The sequence below is a fragment of the Hemitrygon akajei genome, chromosome 13 (assembly GCF_048418815.1).
Source record: "Hemitrygon akajei chromosome 13, sHemAka1.3, whole genome shotgun sequence".
NCBI lineage: Eukaryota > Metazoa > Chordata > Chondrichthyes > Myliobatiformes > Dasyatidae > Hemitrygon > Hemitrygon akajei.
The window spans coordinates 56,049,537-56,069,945 of record NC_133136.1 but is presented as its reverse complement, the minus strand read 5'-3'; the positions used below and the strand labels follow the sequence as shown (position 1 = coordinate 56,069,945).

Below are 20,409 nucleotides of genomic sequence, written 5' to 3'. Positions count from 1 at the left end.
TGCTTGCAGAGTGACAATGGTGCCCTGAGAATATAAGTGATGTGATTTGTGGAAATGATGGAAGTACAAGGAGTATTACTATTACTATTGTTCATCGAGTATTAAAACATAGAACAGTACAGCCCTTTGGCTTATGTTATACTGAACTAGTTAAACAAATCAAAATATTGATTTGAGAGTCAGCAGTAGAATTACAAAATTTGCAGCTAAGTCCAAACCTTGAGGTAGGATGTGGAAAGGTAGCATGCAGTTATAAAAATGTAAGAAGATAGATGAAAGCAGTAATAATTTAGCAAAATGGTGTCAGCAAATTAACTTCAGTATTTGTACACAAAAGTGATAGATATATTTTTGGAAGGAGGGGAGGGTCTGTACTCCTCTGAAAATCTGGTGTCTGAATATGAAGAAGAAGAGGTAAAACTAAAAAGAGAAATTGTGTTAAATCGGTGCAGAACTTTGGTTCAGCCCATATTCAGTGCATGGTGCACATTTCCATTTATATGAGAGATTAGAACTAGGGGTCATAAGTATAAAATGAAGATGGTTAAATGCAGAACAAAATTCAGGAGAAACTCCTTCATACAGGGAATGATTAGTGTGGAAGTTTTAATCACAAGGAGGAATTAAGATGAACGGCATTACTGCATTTAAGGGAAAGCCCGATAACCATATGAAGCAAATAGGATAAAAGGATATCTCAATATCAGAAGATGAGAAAGGGTTGGAAATATGTTTCTATTCAGCATAAGCACTGGACTAGATTGGTAAGGCAGATTGGACTGTTTCCATACAGAAGTCTTTTGTAGAACGCATCTTTGTTTTAACTACACCACCAAAACCGTTCAGAGTTCTCTGCTTGTTGATACTGTTAAAACTGTTTTGCATGATAATTTATGCCTTTGTTACCTTCATCTGGAAGATTAGATGTTTGCACACTTTCATCCGGATCACAGTCGACTAGATTCGTACCGCTGTTCTTGCGGAGATAGCTGAAAGCACGATTCAGTTTCTTAAAGGATCTGCTTCTCACTGACGCACGATCAAAATTTCGGTCTACAAGAAAATGAAATTTAGTAATATTAGTCATAATTTGTGAATTAAAAAAAGATAAATGCAAAAAGCTAACAAAGAATTATAAAAGTAATTGACTTACATGCTTTTTTGTATAAATTGCAAATTTATGAAGCATCTTAAACTTCAGACATTATATTTTGATAAACTGCTGACTGCTAAGTGAATTTTGAAATAGTGACTGTGTAATCTTGACCTTTAGCTTTTCCTCTGCTCATGTCAGGTTCAGGCAATTCTGATTACTTGCCTAATTGTGTGAGCTGTCAACAGAACGGGGCATGTAGACAGACTTATTATGGACCTTCCTGATGGATGCCGAGAACAATTATGTCCCTACCAATATATTCCCTAAGATCTGCTAATTTAAAAGGCATTGGTACTAAAAGAAGTATTGGGAAGGTAACTCACTATATCAGAGAATAAGGAATGTTAATGAGGATGGTGAAGGTAATAATCCAGTTAGGAGGAATGGGTTAACATAACAGGAATCACAATGGCATGTTGCAGCTTCAAGCATGCTACAATATTTAATTGTATGGTTCACAGCATTTCTTTCTGATTACATATTCCTAAGGAATTCACCATTTGTTGTGCCTCCCAGGGGATGCCACCTAATGGCCCTTTGTTTGCTTGGCTGCCAAAGGGATATTTCCATAATTTTACTGTTCAACTCCTGGCTCGTGGCCCCAATGGATTATAGCACTTCAAGCTCCCAACTAGGCAATGCTTAAATATGGTGACAATTACTCCTCCAGGCAGAGTTCCAATCTTTTACCACAGGTTTAAAAACATCCAATTTTTTTCCCATCCTTCCTCTTACCTGTTCTGTCACTTCTATTTCCTTCCCATTCATCCTTGGAAATTTATGCAATGTTTAAATTAGTAAGATCACAGAGAGACTTACTTTTCTTTATACTACTCTTGTTGTGGATGCCACAATTGCTCTCCGAATGGCCGTCCTCTGAGCCTGTTTCAAAGGCTGGATTTATCAGACCTGGGTCATTTGTTGTCAAGGCGACAGCTACAGGTGCAGACACTGGTGGAGAAAGCTCATGTGCTGTCACGTCACTGCTTTCCACAGGAATCTTGGGAACTAAATCCGTATCATCTGCTGAAGAATATTCCTGTGAACACTCTTGTTCTTTCAAGAGTCCACATTGGATTGCACCTTGGCACCTAAAACATAGATTTGTAAATTTAAAATATTATAAAACTTGCTGTATTTGTGAAACAAATTAAACCAAATGGATATTTCGATCTGATGTGGATAAAATCTCCGTTCTAATTTTTACTTTGCACCAAGTCCAATTCACCTTTAACTTGTGCTTGTTAAAAGTGGGTTCCAGTGGTTTCAGCAACACCATGTACAATTGTAACAAATGTTCCCCATTTTTTAAACCCCTGCCAATTTTTTTTTTTATGGTCCCCATGTTTTCCTATCTCTCCTTTCAAATCCTTCCATCGTCACATCCCTTCTCATCTGTTATCTCTTCCGATCCTGTACCATACAGGAACACATAATACTAGCAGCAACGGGCCATCTGGCCCCTCAAGTCTGCTCCCCCATTCAATGTGCTCATTGATGATCTACTCCATGCCTTAGTTCTTCCTGTGTGTCAGATCCCCACTGCCATCAATCCCCTGAAAGATCAAAAGCATATATATTTCCATATGAAATACTTCCATATGAAATAGAGCATAAAACAGTACACCACAGGAACAGGCTCTTCAGCCACAACATCTGTGCTGACAATGATGCCAATTTGAACTGCCTGGATGTAGTCTATAGCTAAATGCCTTTTACTGATCTAGCCTCTGCCACTCTCTGGGAGAGAAGATTTCAGGGATCCACTACCTTCTGTAAGAAATTTCTATGCGCATTGGTTTTAAATGATCAGCTTCTTATCTCCAATCAATGTGCCTTATTCAAGATTCTCCCACTAGTGCAAATATCTCAACATCTACCCTGACAAGCCCCTATGGTGCTTAAATATTTCAATAAGATCACTATTGGTTCTTCTTAAGTCCAGACCCAACATGTTTGTCCTGTCATGATTGATTAGTCCTCTCATTTTTGGAATTAACCTGAATTCCCTTTGGGTGGTCTCTAATACTGTGATATCTCTCTTTGCTAGGGGGACCAAAGCTGTGTGTAGTACTTCAGGTGCACCCTCACCTATACCATGTACAAACGTAACAGAAGTTCCCTACTTTTAATCCCAACTCCTTTGCTTTCAAGGCCAATAGGCCATTAGCTTTCTTAACTACTTGCTGCACCTGCCTGCTTTGTTTAAAAAAAAATTATTTACTAGTTAACACAATGAATCTATGATTCATTTTCAGATTGAGGATCCCAGAACAATTTTAAGTTACTGAACAATTCAAGTAGCTGATTTAACTGTACTCCAAAGCAATATCTAATACAGCCAACAAAGAGAGACAGATTGTTTAGAAAGGTATCAAGCAGAGATAAAATCTATGAAGCCTGAATACAATGTGAGAAGCTTTTTGTTTGTATTCAATGTGACAAGTTACTCCATAACTAATAAAGTATTACCAATGCATAATATTTGTATGTATCTCTAATACAACGGGAACCGTTAGGCAGTGTTCATTTTACAATCTTGTGGTTGAGGAGTTTAAGACTTTTGTCAGAAGGACAGATTCTTTCAGATTCATGAGAGGAGAACAATGCGTTCAGCACTATGTATCCATTTTGCCTTCTCTTACAAGTATTAATGCTTCTCAGCAATGGTGGTGGAAATTCTTTTATTGCAACGTGATAGTTATGAGTTGAAAAGTCATGTATCAGCAGCTACAAAGACTTTAAATTACCAGAATGATTTTGTTAGGAGTGAAGAGAAATGTCATCTCTCACCACCGGGCAATATCAGTTATTTCTATTATTTATTAGCTAAAGCCTTATCTAACAACAGGCCCAGGGACAATCAGAATTAACTGCTCAAAGGAAGTACAGAGTATCAGCATAGAGCATCAGAAGTTGCAAATAAGATAAAATATGTATATTTACCATAACAGTTTGAAATATGAAGTAATGGGATAAATATCCATACCTACATTCAGTTTGATCAGTCAAGAGATATGTATTTGTATTTATGTCAATGTAACTAGATACATAAAACCAAGCAATGATTGCTGAAGTGACAGTCGATATGGAATTTAAAAGAAAAACAAAATATTTTGGAAATATGCTACAGGTCAGTTTGCATCTGTGGGAAGAGAAACAGAGTTGATTTTTCAGGTCAATGACAATCAGAACTCTGGTGAATTTCATGTTTCCAGTATCTGGAGTTAGTTTTTAAATTTTCATTTATGATATGAAACTTAACTTTGTTTTTCTCACCACAGAGCTGAGTTTCTCCGGCATATTCTGTTTTTATTTCAGATTTATAGCCGCTTTAGTTAATTGTCTTTCTATAAACAACCTATTCCATTCAGACACTAGCACAAAATTAGTCACTCTTAAATGGAATTCTGAATTATAAAAGTTCACAAACTAAGATGACTTCCATTATAGCTAGTGTCTTGTAAACTTCCTGGTAATCTGAGGAAACAAAGGTAATCAGAAGTAATGAGTCATAAGATAAAGACACAAAGAGCAAGAAAGATTTAAAAGAAAACACTGTAAAACAGCAACTTTTGCCTCTTTGATTTTCTACTGCAAGTGGATTCTCACCACTGTTTCTAGTGCTTGCAACTGTTTTAACTTAGGTTCTGTGCTTGTTCTTCTATTTTCCTTGTGCTGGCCTTTGCATGTGTTAGGAAATTTGAACATTTTCATACTCTATGCCTACATAAATAATACTTAAACCATGTTAATAAGATTATGTAAACTTCTTAGCTGCTTCTAAGCTGAACTAGAATCGCAGCAGTAAAGAAAATGAAAATGGCACAATAAAGGAAGAACACAACTGCAGTCACTGTGTTCCAAGGTCATGTTCTTTCCTTTCAAGTGCATTTCCTTTCTCGCTATGCTGTGAAGTTCACATCAGAATTTTAACCTCAGGGTGCATTCAACCATTTGAAACACAGCTATTGCACAATTGGCCTTGGAAATGAATGCGTGTGTTCTACTATTAAATACAGGGATCTTGGTATGAATGATCAAAGATGCTGTTGAAATGTTAAATGGCATATTATGAAGAGCTAAGAAAGGCAATATGAATTAAATGATAAAATACGTAGTTAAGGAGAATCAATTTTAATGGTTGCAGGAAAGTGTGGAATAGACATATGCAATTTTGTTAAAGTAGCAGAACAGGTGAAGAAAGTTGTTAAAAACACAAGGGTTTACTTACAGGAGAAAAGAGAGTGAAAGAAACAATGAAATGCTAAGTTTTTGCAAAATGCCGGTTAGATTCCAGCTAAAGCATTATTAGCAAATCTAGATAGCACACTTTTGAAAATACATCAATAATTTGAAGACAGTGTAAAGAAATGATCCAGGAGGTCGAAGATTTCAGTGATGTGGAGAGACTGGGAAGAAATGAATGTTCTCTTTAAGCAATTGATATTAAGGAGATTTTATAAATATTATTTTAGATTTTATTTTAGCTCTGAAATAATAAAGACGAATTGTTTTCAGTGGCAGCAAAATGGTCAGTAATTAGAAAACACAGGTTTAGTTAAAAAAATACAGGAGGACAAATCTCAGAGTTGAATTCTGTATAATAAATTTTGATAACAAATGTACTTTGAATCTTAATCTTCAAATCTTAAAAACAGGCAACATAAAGGCAAAAAGTCCACAGCAAATTGCAAACAGGAATATATTGCCTGCAAAGACACTGGCATTATTTGTTATATTGGCTATAAAGAATTATTATTTTAAGGCCATCTCAACTTTAAAGACTAGGTCATGGGACGAACTGTGTGGATTGATCACCCTGTCTGACAGATACAGGTTTGTAAACTTTACAATGGGCTTCTTCAGGGGTTAAAAACATACATTTTCCAATCAATCAGATCCAATAATAATTTTAAAAAGGAAATTGTATAAATGCTTGAAAAAGAAACAAAAATTCCAAAGGAATATGTTTAATATTAGGACTGTGGCAGTAATTGGATCATTCTGTAATTCTATTATAACTAAAATGTTTACAACCTCCCTAATTACCATATTTGAATTTTGGTGGTGTTTAGGTGCACTAAATACAAAAGCACTAAAATTCAACCTGCTAAGTATCATTGCTGTCGGGACTAACACCTGCAGTCAATAATCGTTCGATAGTGGTTTAGTAGTTTGCCAATTCCTCATATTAGTCTGTAAACTGGGAAAGTGTCCAGAAGCTACTGAAGGTCATGAAGGCAATTAGTACAACTCCTTCCCTCCCAGCACAAGACCTACAGTCCTGTGCAAAAATCTAACTAGGGTGCCTAAAACTTCTGCACGGTGTTGTATAATATTATGCATTGCACTGTACTGCTGCTGCAAAAAACACAGACATTTCATGACATGTGTGAGTGATGATAAACCTGATTCTGATATGGGTCTCTATTGTGGACTGAGAGTGGGAAGGGGGCAGGGAGAAGGGAATCATGGTTGAGAAAAGGGGAAGGGGCATTGGAGGGAGCGGTAAGCACCAGGGAGGGATTCTGTAATGATCAATAAGCCAATTGCTTGGAATCAAATTTTCTTGCCTGGTGTCTCAGGGCAGGGTGTATCTGTACCTGTACCTGTGCCACCCGACCCCGCCCCGGCACTCTTTTTCTCTGCCACCTGTGCCACACCCCTCCTACAGCACTCCACCCTCACCATTCCCAGCATGCTTTCCTCTCCCCAGATTTACACACTCGCTCTCCGCTCCACGTTGACAAATACACTACTGTGCAAAGGTCCTAGACACCCAGCTATGTATACAGCATACTGATTTACAGCATTGGGTGCATTAGTTCAACTGCACCGGCTGCGTGGATGAGGGCCCCTGGCTTCCTCAAAATACCAGAGACTGATTGTGCCATATTCCCCAAAGCAAATTATGAACATGCATATTTATGACACCCATCAAATATGAGCACACCTTTAAAAAACTCTGAGAGCCAAGTGGCAAGGATTCTAATACACTACTGCATCAGCTGTGTTTGAGGAATAACACTGGCCATCAAAAATGTTTCAAGCAAAGGTCCACCTTGTTTCATTCCCTTCCCAAATAACAACAATAGAGTAAGGTTTGTGTCTTGGCACCAAGTTTGGGACATTGCTACTGAAAAAGCAGTTATGTTTGAGTGAATAGTGAACAGGGTTCTCCAGACAGAGCAGTACTGATGACAGGCAGTGAATGCAGAGTATGAGTAAAAGTAGGCCCTTTGGTACCTTTACCTACGACATTTGTAAAATGTTGCCAGCTGAGCACCAGGCCTGTGACATACTATTGTTACATTCGACACTCCAGAAAAAGACACATGTGTGCCCTACTCTCTCTTTCACCTTAGCCAACTGATCTTCTCTCCATACCAATGTGTCACTTCCAACACCCTGAGTCGGTGGCGACAGTGATCTTGCTTTTGATGAGTGGTGGGAACATTCACAGCCTTCAGCAGCAAACAGTTGAGAAGAGAACTCAACGGTTTAGAGGACAGAAGCAAACACACAAAATGCTGGTGGAACACAGCAGGCCAGGCAGCATCTATAGGAAGAAGCACTGTCAACGTTTCGGGCCAAGACCCTTCGTCAGGACTAATGGAAAAAAGAGATAGTAAGAGATTTGAAAGTGGGAGGGGGGATCCAAAATGATAGGGGAAGACAGGAGGGGAAGGGATGAAGCTAAGAGCTGGGAAGTTGATTGGCAAAAGGGATACAAGGCTGGAGAAGGGGGAGTATCATAGGACGGAAGGCCTTGGAAGAAAGAAAGAGGGAGGGGAGCACCAGAGGAAGATGGAGAACAGGCAAGGAGTTATTGTGAGAGGGAAAGATAGAGGGGGGGATAGGAGAGGGGGAGAGGAGAGGGGGGAAGAGATAGATAGATAAATAAATAAATAGATAGGGATGGGGTAAGAAGGGGAGGAGGGGCATTAATGGAAGTTAAAGAAATAAATGTTCATTCCATCAGGTTGAATATAAGGTGTTGTTCCTCCAACCTGAGTGTGGCTTCATCTTGACAGTAGAGGAGGCCATGAATAGACATATCAGAATGGGAACGGGACATGGAATTAAAATGTGTGGCCACTGGAATACAGAAGTAAGCTAGTTCACCAAAATGATAGACAATAGATACACGATAAGCAGTATCACAGGGAAGGAGGAAATCAATATGTTCAATGTAGGGTGGGTATTGTAACAAGAACATTTCATGGGGTGATGGTGGAGAGGAGATAATGTAATTAGCTGCTGATTCAATGTGACAGCACACTCTTCAGTTACTAGAGATGCTGAGATCCAGACTTTGGACCTACCACCAAACTCATGCATTTGATGCATTGCTCTGGATTTCCAGCATCAATAGACTCTCCTTTGTTTACTAAACTCGTGGTCTGTTGGGTGGCAATGAACCCGGCATTACTATAATCTTTCTAAAACCAAATCAGCATGTATCACAAGACAGTGGCAAAATACCACCAATGTTTTTGTGCAGAATCTTTCAAAATCTCAAAAGGTCCCTAATATTCTTTTCCATTAAGTTCTCTACCCCTGACATGAGAATCGATAGTCTATAGTTTCCAGTAATTGAGAAGATTGAAAACAAATAATCATATTTAACTGAATGTACAATTGTGTTTAAAATATTTTATATATTAAAATAGATATATAAATGGTTAATTGATAAAAAATTACATGTATGTAAAAGTTATTGTATATGCAAGTAGTGTTATAAATGTTGACTGTGTACAGACCTTTAAGGACTGTATGCCATGAGGTAGTATTGTGCATCGTATTAGCCACTGTTTTTATTTGGGTGTCCTACGTCATTCATAAAGGATGTTTGGATAGTAGCTTCATCCTGTTTACATGGATTTACCAAACGGCAATAAAGAGAAGAACCTGTTGATGCTACACTGTTCAATGCTCACATTTGAGTAAGTGCACAGCGTGCAAAGCCACAAGTGTTGCTACGGTGTCAACATGAGTCTCCGACCTTGGGGGAAGGTACGAACAGCAAGAATAATTAGTTCCAATGATCATGGAGCAGAGGTCCATCATGAGGTCAAAACTGCTCAATTGATTTTAAGTCCTTTAAAATCTGCAGCCAATATTTCATGCCAAAGTACTGAAACATAATGTTTTTATTGTACTAACCCATTCCTTGTGCAATTCAAAGGGCATGCAAATAGCATGTAAGAAACATGTAAAACATAGCAACTACTCAATAAAAATACCACAGCCCGCCTAATTTGCTGGAATTAAAGAAAAATAGTGAATGGTTAAGAAAATGTGAGAAACAGAAAAGACAAAGAGATAATAATGAAAGGAACTGCTCATTTACAGCAAAGAGAAAAAGCACAGGGCTTCACACATCATAGAGTGAGCAAATGCACCCAGAGGGCCTCAGTATGGCCTGGCTCCAATCCAGGTTTTTTTTTGCTTACTTTCCAAACAATGTTCTATATTGATTTCTGTTAACCCAGTTAATAAAACAAGCCTGGCAAATGTGCATTTGAAATTGGTTGCTATCACAGTTCTTGTTAACTTAAACATCAGTGCCGAGGCATTATTTATAGGACTGCACCTGAATAAACTGGTCAGTGTTTTGCCTAATTCCATTGCTGATGCAGTGCTTTACTTGGCCTTGAAATGGAGCCGTAAATACTAAACTAATGCAAGATACAAGTTAATGTTACAGACCAGTTTCTTTTTACATTGAATTTTCATATCTTGCAAAATTATTTAAAAATATCGTTAAGTTGCAGAAAAAAGTGGTCCATTAAGCATCATGGGTTATTATTCAAAATGAGTGAAGTGGTTTGGCAGGACAAACTAAACTTCAACGTGGATCTACTGTAGTATTTTTCCCTGATGTCAAATGCACAGGGGCCTTAAATACAGTCGTCATGTGTTAAAGGTCCTACCCCACAGTGCAGTAGCATTATTAAAAACAGAGAACTTCTCATCAATGACTGTGAAACATTCATGCTTCCCCAACACCCACCCCCTCCAGTAAAATTCTTCCTTACTAACTTTTGAAAACAGTGGAACATTAAGAGTGGTACCATTCATTCTGCTTTAAGTTTCTGCCGCAAGGGATTTCTTGTGTGTCCACATTCTAGACACCTGATCTATTTCTCCATCTTAAAAGAAATAATGTTTATGTCATCTTAATTTCACTGATCCTCTAACCTCAGATAGTATTCTGGCCCTATGATCCTTTTCATATTTTAGGTGGGCACCTAATCTGTGCTGAAGTACTTCACTAACATCAAATTACCTCTGGTTTCTGAGTAGATCAAAAATAACAAAGAGACCAGACTGAAGACGTGCAAATAATTTGAAAAAGGAAGCAGAATACCCATAACCAAGAGAATGAGCATATCAGTTGTAAATATAATGATCTCTGATGTAACATTGAACTTTTGGGTTAAAAAGATCAATTTTACTTTAAACTTAACAGCCATGTGAGAACAATCAGATGTTTGAATTTCCAATTGTTCAGTTAATAACCATTTCCAAAGCACGCTGCTTCAGGATCCAAATGTTTTCATTGATTTCTACATATAGCACCATGACTTTAAAATTTAAAAAAATTAACATATAGCATTTTTCACGTAAGTTCCTAAGTACATTTACATGTTGTCCTGTGAAATGTAAAGGTCAGAGAGTACCTAAAGTTGGCCACCAGGGTGAGATTGTGCAAGTAACCTCACAGGAAATGGGTTTGGCCCTTGAAAAACCACCACCAAAGGCCTCCTCAGAGGTCAGCTGATCTGTGAATTCCACACCTGCAGTTTGCAGTGCAGAGGTCAGAGGCAAGCAGGAAGTCAAAGACTCCAGTTTGGACATCTGACTTCCTCTTTTGCCACTGGCTGCACCAGAGGCAAAGCACAAACATACAGTACTGTGGAGCTAGATCTACCTCATATCAGGCCCCACAGCTTTAGCCGGAGTTGGTGGATCTAAATAGTTGGACCCCTTTCACTTGAATGCCCAAATTTAGAAAAAAATACATTGCATTTTCAATTAGCTTTTAGACAATAATGTTCTTTTAAGAAAGAGTATTATTAAATATGTTTTTATATGTTTAAATCTACCTCAACTCCTTTAATTTTCTCTTACGCACCACCTGATTTCTTATTGCTGCTTGTGGCCTATTCCACTTTAGGGTGGTCATTGTAGAGAGGCTTGACGCAGTGGGGAAGTGTGTCTCTGGGAATATCAGGGTGTATAATTGTGGGCAATGGCCCAGCCCAATCTTGATCTGCTCATTACCTGCTTTAATAAGATACATTACATTGAGAAGTTGTGTAGTTGTTGGAAATATACTGGAATCCAGAAATGGCTGTATTTCCGTATCAACAGTGGGTTTGCACTGAATTCATTTACCACTGGAGACTGTCATCTTGTGATCATTGTAATTTGTTATATTAATTAAATGGATGTAGGCTATGACAGAGTGATTTGTGCACTTGTGCAGGAAACAAGGATTAGCATGAATATACAGACAAGACAATGAGTTATCTACCGAGAGGGATCTTGCTCAATAGGTTACCCCACCTGTGAAAAATGATAGACAAATATTGTACTGAGCAGAATTAAAAATTTTTTTGTAAAAGCAACAATTTGGTTTTATAAAGTGTAATTCTCTAAAGACACAACCAATGCCTTAAAGCAATAATCAAAGCAAATAAACCACTAGGTTTCACTGCCATGAGAATTCAATATTAAACCTAACAAGCACAAAATTTCTTTCTTTTAGATAAGAACTTGGCTTGGCCTTCCTATGTTCAGTTTTAGCCTGATCATTTAGAATTACTGATTGAAGCTTCAGGAAAGGCTCAGAATAAATACACTTCAAAATCCTTCTAGTTTCCGAGGTAAGAAGAAAAAGATAATTGTTTTAAAATATGAATAGACTGCAGAAAGAATATACTGTGATAACTAGGACAGATTTTATATTTAGATACATGAGAAGGGATCAGCGTCCTGCCAATCAAGATCAGACCAGGTTAGATGTCAGAGTATTTGACTTTTCTAAAAGGATAAGAAACTATGAAACAGATTTCATTTCATTCAAAGAAGAGATTATCTGCAGTATTCCTGATTATTCTAGTAATTATGACCAAACGGATACATTTGATTTGGAATTTTACAGATTTTTTACCTGAACTGCCGATATTTTTCCACTTTGTTTATTGTCCCTCTGGGAGATTAAATGAGTGCAGATAGTTAGGAATATGCTGTAAGTGTATTTGTAAATCACAATGTTCCATAGAATCTTGATCTCATTTGCAATGGATAAAAAAACTATATGATATTTTAAATATCAGATCAGGCCACCTACACTGCAATATATTTAGATAGATACTTTATTGATCCCAAAGGAAATTACAGCTTCACAGTAGTATTACAAGTGCACAGATATATAGAAATATACAAATATTACAAGAGAAGAAAGAAAGAATACAAAATAAGTTACCTCAAACAGTCTAACAGGAGGTGTCATTACTTCCCTGGAGATAGGTTGACTCAGTATAGAGCCTAATGGCCGAGGGTAAGAATGACCTCATATAGCGCTCTTTGGAGAAGCGCAGTTGTCTTAGTCTATTACTGAAAGTGCTCCTCTGTGTGGCCAAGGAGGCATGCAGAGAGTGAGAATCATTGTTTAGAATTGCCAGGATTTTCTGCAAGGTCCTTTGTTCCACCACAGTCTCCAGTGTGTCCAGTCTGACTCCTATAACAGAGCCAGCCTTTCTAATCAGTTTATTGAGCCTGTTGGCATCACCTGTGTTGATGCTATTGCCCCAGCACACCACTGCATAGAAGATTGTACTGACAACAACAGACTGGTAGAACTTGAGAAAGGAAGACCTGCACACTCCAAAGGACCTCAATCTCCTCAGAAACTAGAGGTGACTCTGGCCCTTCCTGTACACAGCCTCTGTGTTGGTGCTCCACTGAAGTCTGTCATCCAGGTTCACCCGCAAGTACTTGTAGGTCGTCACCACATCCTCACCATCAATAATAACAGGGAGCCGTGCAGGCTTAGTCTTCCTGAAGTCCATCACCTTCTCTTTTGTCTTACTGATACTAAGTTGCAGATGATTCAGCTTGCACCGTTTGACCAAGTCCTCCACCAAGGCGCTGCATTCATCCTCCTGTCCTCTCTTTATACACCCAACTATTGCCGAGTCATCAGAGAATTTCTGCAGATGACGTGACTCAGCATTGATTCTGAAGTTTGACTATAGTTCCAGCATGAAATACACTGGAACACGACCAAAGTATATATCCTCAGAATGAGGACCCAAATCAGGGGTGGGACTCTTCTGCAAAAGATGTTCAATCAGATTTTGTTATATTAACACGCATCTAGAAAGATGTTTCCTCGGACACTTACTATTTAAAAACCAGTTTATAAAATTGAATGAGTATTGTGATGCAGGAGGGCTAAAACTGATCTAGAATCTTGACAGGCACTGTTTTGTCAACAGAAGAGGAAGTGGTGTCTGCTGCAACAAGAGGAGAGAGGCTGGGATATTAAAATGCAGGGCTGCCTCACAGTGCAGCATCTGCAGTTGCTGGCAATCATTTGGGTAAGAGGAGACTACTAGGTTCCGTAATTAGTAACAGAATGTAGTAGTGAATCTGTGGGCATTGAGAAAAACAAGTTCAGAACACATACAAGTGCCCTTCCAGTAATCAGAATGAACGTCTCCATGCCTGGAACGATTCCCCCCACCCCCCAGATGCTAATTGGCCTTGTTCACATTTTGAATTTTTTTAAAAAGTTCTCTTTTATTTTCCTGAGCAAAGCTTAGCATCTGGTTACTGAATACCGATGCCAACTAATACTTAGTGCACATTTGAACTAATTAGAACGGCTGAAGCTTTTGTTGGATCATATTATAGGACCCACACCTTCTCAGATTCCCACATCTGCTCAATGTGAACAACATAAACTTTGGGGGAAGAGAAAAAACACATTATGACTCAACTCTTCAGGGTCTACAAAAAGTAATATATGAAGAAATATAAATGTTTTATTAGGCAATTACACAAATGGCTGATAGTTCAGTGTTTACATTGAAATACAACTGAAGAAATTCTTTTACATTCTTACCAGTCTAGGCCAAGTCACACGATAAGATTTGATGACAATGTACTGTATACAAAAATCAGAAAATGTTATGCTGAATGTGTGTCACTTGCAAAAGCAAGATTAACATTAATTTACATTTTGTACTGTTCCAAATCTTCTCAATTAAGACTGAAGCAAATATTATGTTGCTAATGCAGCAAACTCCACTGAGTGATCAAAAACAGTAATGTAACAGTGAAAAATCATCATAAGAAAGCCATACATTCATTAAGAATGCTCAAAATATCAGAATGTTAAAATATCATGTATTAATCAATCTGAAATGATGCTTCAGTAAATCACTTCCATTAGTTACAACCTCAGCATTAACTAAAATATGCAAAAAATGATTAATGAAATTGTTAAAGGTATCATGTATTTTTGTATTTCCTATGTTCAGAGTAGGGTGGAGAATATATTCTTGCTACAGCCTATCATTGTGGTTCAACAGCAATACCTTTAACCTTACCCTGTGGGGTGGGGTAGGGAGGTATAGCTAAGCAAGAAAGAGGCTGTGCAGTGAGATCTATGCTCTGATTTTAAAGCAAAGGTAACTTGAATCATCAGGATTTGGGTTAATTATAAATAATAACAGAAAGTAGAGAATATTTTGGAGGTAAATACAAATATAATAATGGACTGGCTTAAGTAATGACATTGTTCACTTGTAAAGGCATCGTGGAAGAATGATTACTTTGGCTTTACCCTTATTTTTAGCTTCATTGGTCTGAAATAGCATTTCCATTGGTTAATTTGAACAATTAAAGATAAAACAATCCAATAATTTTTAACTGGAAGATTTTCTTTCTACTTGTGAGAAGGCAAGTAACAGTATATCTGTTGTACCCTGGCATAATTTCCTGAAGTACAAGCAGGCATCTTATAAAATGAAAGATGCACTTGGGGATAGAGCTATTCTGACTTTCTATAATATCACTCTAACTAGAATGTTGCTTGTATGTAGTTGTCTAGTACCACACAGTAAGTGAAAAAGCAAAACCACATGGTTTGTGAAGTAAGAATATAATAATATACTGTATAAAAGTCAATATTGCACTCAGTCTAAGCAAGCAAATTAATCAACTCTTTAAAGACAGTCACTTTAAATATTTTAGATTTTACATTTTGGACACGTTTGACAGGGCGGGTTAATTGACACTGCCCTTTGACTTTTCTGAATATAGACTCCTTAGTGTCCATAAGGTCAGTTAGATCATCAGACTGTTTTCCACTTGCAATAGTGACTGCAAACAGAGGGATAATCAGTTTCATCAGCCCTGGGGTCAGACAGGTGACAATCAAATAACAATCATAATAATAAGCTTCTAGTTGTTTCCTGTTACCTCCCATAACTACTGCAGAATGTTTTCAGATTCCTAGATTCTCTGCAAGTTACTCTTGCTGTGACTGCTATATAATCCTCATATTGCAATTGCATAAAACTGAATTAATTGCATCATTACAATTGTTAATAGTATTTTGTTAAGCATTACCAATTAAATAAAAACAATATCAAATTGTTCAAAATCGTACTTTTGCGATACAACTTGCAATGCTGTATGTAAGCTACTGATATGGAATAGGTGTGCTTTCATTCCACATTGTGCTTTGGAACAGATCGTCTCAAGAAGGGAAAAACATCCAAGTTGTTTCATGTGAAATAAGACACATTGTTATCCAAGAGCTGATAAGAGTGCCCCGCTCTGCAATTGGGTTAAGACTAAATAATATCAGCCACTGCACTCTTTGCTTGATAACACATTTATTATGGTTACTAGGTGAAGGTCATGCATGGAACATGTTCAGCACATTACAGAGGAACCTAGAGCCCGAGTCAGCACTGTAATACTTGGAGAGGCAGGAAAGGAACTGGGATCAGGGAGCAGTTCAATTCAAAGAGGCAGCAAACAATAAGCTGTTGAAGGAACTCAGCAAATCAAGCAGCAATTGTTGTGGAGCAAAGGTACCGGGACCTTTCAGGTCAAGATTCCGATCGGGACAGAGAGGAGAGAGCAGACACTCAGTATGAAGTGGAGAAGAAGAGGGGTGAGACAGGGCCTGGCACGAGATAGGTGGACCAAACAGATGGATGCCATTCCACCTATCATCTACTGATCTTTGTCCCACCATTCCCTGTCCCTCCCCTCCTTACATTAGACATCTTCCCTTTCCATTCTCAATCCTGATGCAGGGTCTCAACCTGAAATGGTGACAATTCATTTCCTCCCTACAGATGCTACCCGACTCACTGAGTTCCTCAGCAATGCTTTGGTGCTCCATATTGCAGCATCTACGTTCTCTTGTGTCAGGCTGAATGAGGTGTTGATGGACTTAGCAGAGACCTGGAACTATACTTTTTGATGAAATAACTTACTCAAGAGTCCTAAAGAAAAGTAAAATTTACAGCTTTACGTTAGTTATTTTGACATAAATGGATTTGTGAAACTAATACATTGACATAATTACTAAAAACCAACCAGAAAATCAATAGTTATTATCATTTTTTACCATTATTTTCACTTGTAATTAGTTTCAATACTATTGCACTGCCTTAGTTCATTTGGGAATTATGAACATTTTAAAATTTATTGTCATTTTTTGTAACTAAGCATATTATTATTTGACATAAAATAAACTCAACAGTGGTTTTGGACAAGAAAGAACGGAGTCAGCCTGATTTCACTCCACCAAACACTTCACAGATTCCTAGAACATTTTACCCAATCTATAGATACTAGCGCCTATTCATGAGGCAAGATTTCCTCTGTGTGCTAATATGCACTTGCAGAAAATATGTTTACTACCATTACATCATACCTGGAGTATGGAGGAAACTTGCCTGTTATGTTTGATATTAATCACACATCATTAAAATCACAGTCATTGATTTTTTTTTCAATATCCTTTGGGTATGCTTAGTGCCCAAAATAAGTTGAGACTCCAAACAGAGGCTTGAGTTCCACACTTAATTTTCAGTGCTCATTCTTTGCACTTATTAAGAATGGACAGCTGTATGGGAAATGTGTGCATAGAACTGTACAGCTCAGTACAGACCCTTCAGCCCACAAAATTGTGCCAATCCTTTGACCAAATTCAAGTTCAATCTAACCATTCCTTCCCACATAGCTCTCCATTTTCCTTTCATCCATGTGCCCATCTAGGAGTCCCTTAGCTGCTCCTAATGTATTACCAACCCTGGCAACGCATTCCATGCATTCACCACCCTCTGTGTAAAACAACTACCTCTGACATGCTCCCTGTACGTTTCTCCAATCACCTTACAATTATGCCGCTTCATATAAGCCATTGCTACCCTGGGGAAGGGCCGGTTGGTGGTGTTGTGGCATCAGTACTGGACTTCAAGGAAGATGGTCCTGAGTTCAAACCCAGGCAGGTCCCAACCTGGGCAGCAGCAGTATCTGTGTGGAAGAAAGGCCTGGCAATGTACTTCCATATTTTGACATGTGACCTCATGGACCCTACCATGAGGTCACAAAGAGTCGGACTTGACTTAATGACTGAACAACAAACCCTGGGGAAAATAGCACTGGCTGTCCACTCTATTTATGCTGCTTATCATTTTAGGCAATTTGCCTCTCATTGTCTTTGACTCAAAGAGAAAAGTCCTAGCTCGCTTTACCATTCCTCATAAAACATGCTCTCTGATTGAGGCAGCATTCTGGTAAACTTCCTCTCTAAAGCTTCTAAATCCTTCTTATAATGAGACAGCCAAAACTGAACGCAGTGGTCCTACTATGGTCTAACCAATGGTGTAATAGAAATAGTTGTAAAAAGTGTCAAGAGATGAGGAGGGATGGCTGCAAAATTAAGAGAGGCATTAGAGCAGCTGGATGAAGATGAGAGAGACAAGGAAAGAGTCCTCAGCATGAAATATCAACTATTTATTCATTTCTGTAGATGACATTGCTGTTTGTATTTTAAAAGACCCAATTTATTATATCTCCTACTACTGTGTTTGGGGTTCTAGAGGTTGTCATTAAGGTTGTCTAGAGGTTCTAGAGGTGGTAATTAAATATGACAGATGGTATCCTCTGACGACCAGGTCCAGCTCCTGACTTTCACATGTGGCTTGGCTACTAAGCCCGACGGAACAGTTTCTACTGACAGGAGAAGGGGCAAAGGCAGTTTACTGGTGCTTTAAGACCAGTCACTTTGGGGCTTATCAGCTGTGGTTGGCAGCTCACTTGGGAGAAGGAAAATTCTGATCTTAAACCTATGCTGCCTTGCGGCTATACCCACTCAAGGGGAAGGCTTTGGGAGTAAACTCTGAGGGAAAATCTGGAGCTGGAGTCCCCGAGGCAGTCTTGCGTTGAGTTAAATACTGACTGGCATCTCTGCGACATTGCTTGTGACAAACTGTATTGGTCTTTGCCGGTCTTTTGGATCTGTCAGTTGCACGGAGAGAGGGAGACTGCTGCATGGGCAGAAGCTTGTTCTCCATATTGTACCGCCCCGGCTTATGTACCGGCTTGCACATTATGTAGATAGCTGGAAGCAACATCATCATGTAGAGAGCTGGAGGCAATATCAGTGGTCAACCCCAGCCAACGCAGGGCTTCATTACTATGTTAGGAAATTTTAGAAGAATTACCAGGCAAAACTCGAAAATAATTGCAAATGGTATTTCTAAAATGTGGAAGGCAAGAAACTAGAAGATTTACAGAATGCACATCATCTGATTGTTCTTTTTCAATGACTAATTAAAATATGTTGTATCATCAATATAATAAGCAAATGTGAAAAATAAACTTAACTAAGATAACAAAAATATGGCAGGTAATTGTATTTTTCTTAAGTTGTAATTTTTGATGCAATTCACCTTGTAAATAAGAGCAGGTAGAAAATAATTCCAGATTTCTCACTTACACGCGACCATAAGTTTTTTTCATTACGATTAAAATTATAAAGAATTAGCTCCTGGAAATACCTCAAAGCATTTTGGTACATTGCATGGTTGCAAAGCTTATCTTGAGTGATGCCCACTCCTGCAAAATTCTATTCTGCACAAGGCCCAAGGTATCAGGTGAAGCAAGATATCATTCATGCCTCGTCAGCTTCACATTAACATTCTAGCAGAAAATAGTTGGAGAGGCTCAGACAGAGGAAAGGTTGAGGTCATACTGGGTTGGCAGAGGGTTCAAGGCTGACTCTGGTGTTGAAGAGTATGGGCAGGGGGGCAAAGGAGAGGATAAGAGTCCAACGAGAGAACAACATAGTGATGCATCTACTAGTAGAGGTGTTTTGCCTCACAGCAACAGTGGCCAGGTTCAATTCTGACCTCTGATGCTGCCTTTCTGGGGCTCACATGTCCTCCCTGTGAACCCTTAGGCTTCCTTGGGTACTCTGATTTCCTACTTCATCCCAAAACATGCGATGGTTAGTAGGCTAATTGGACATTGCTGCCCCCCCAGAGTGAATCAAGAGGGAGCCAATGGGGGTGCAGGGAGAATAGAATGAATTAGACTAGGATTAGTGTAAAAATGGGTGCTTGTTGGTCAGCACGGACTCACTAGGCTGATGGACCTGTTGCTATGCGGTACCTAGTGACTATGCTTCAAAATTCCAGACACCCCTGCCTGGCTGCAGTAAAAGTTCCTATGTATCCCCAGTTGCTCTTAAAGAATCTTTAAGATGTTAATTTCTAGTTAGTGTATTCGGAATCAAGAGCTGATACTTTTTCCAAAGACAGAGCATCTTACAATGGTGCCAGGAACTGCTCACTCTATATATACACTAACTAGAAATAGTAAGCTGCAGCACAATTTCTAACCCCTTGAAATACAGCTCTCTTTGTAGCTCCACTGATATCAGCTTCTGAAAGTGCTGACACACTAGTGTTTGGCTGTCACACAGGTTATCTGTGTGAGTCAATGTGAGTCAAATCTTACAGTTATACCCCTTCCTGTACAGGAACTGCAGATTTATGAGGACATTTTCACTGCAGCGTGCAAAATTCTGTTATTTGCCTTGACCTTCAACTGAGTCCTGAAGTTTGAGAGCATAAGCATGTTTTATGATGGATCTCCAAATTGTAGGAAACTCAAAAATTTGGAAATTATTCATCAATGTT

At 38.5% G+C, this 20,409-nt stretch overlaps 1 protein-coding gene across 6 annotated transcripts in view; it reads right to left on the bottom strand.

Annotated features, from left to right (window-relative positions):
* Positions 1–20,409, bottom strand: part of lnx1 (ligand of numb-protein X 1) — a 158,718-nt gene that overhangs the window by 44,212 nt on the left and 94,097 nt on the right. For all 6 annotated transcript variants that reach the window (XM_073064655.1, XM_073064660.1, XM_073064659.1 and 3 more), the window contains 2 exons: positions 1,976–2,247; positions 907–1,053 (listed from right to left, as the gene is read on the bottom strand). In XM_073064655.1, coding sequence (XP_072920756.1) covers positions 907–1,053; positions 1,976–2,247 — 419 coding nt within the window. The remainder of the gene's footprint in view (positions 1–906; positions 1,054–1,975; positions 2,248–20,409) is intronic.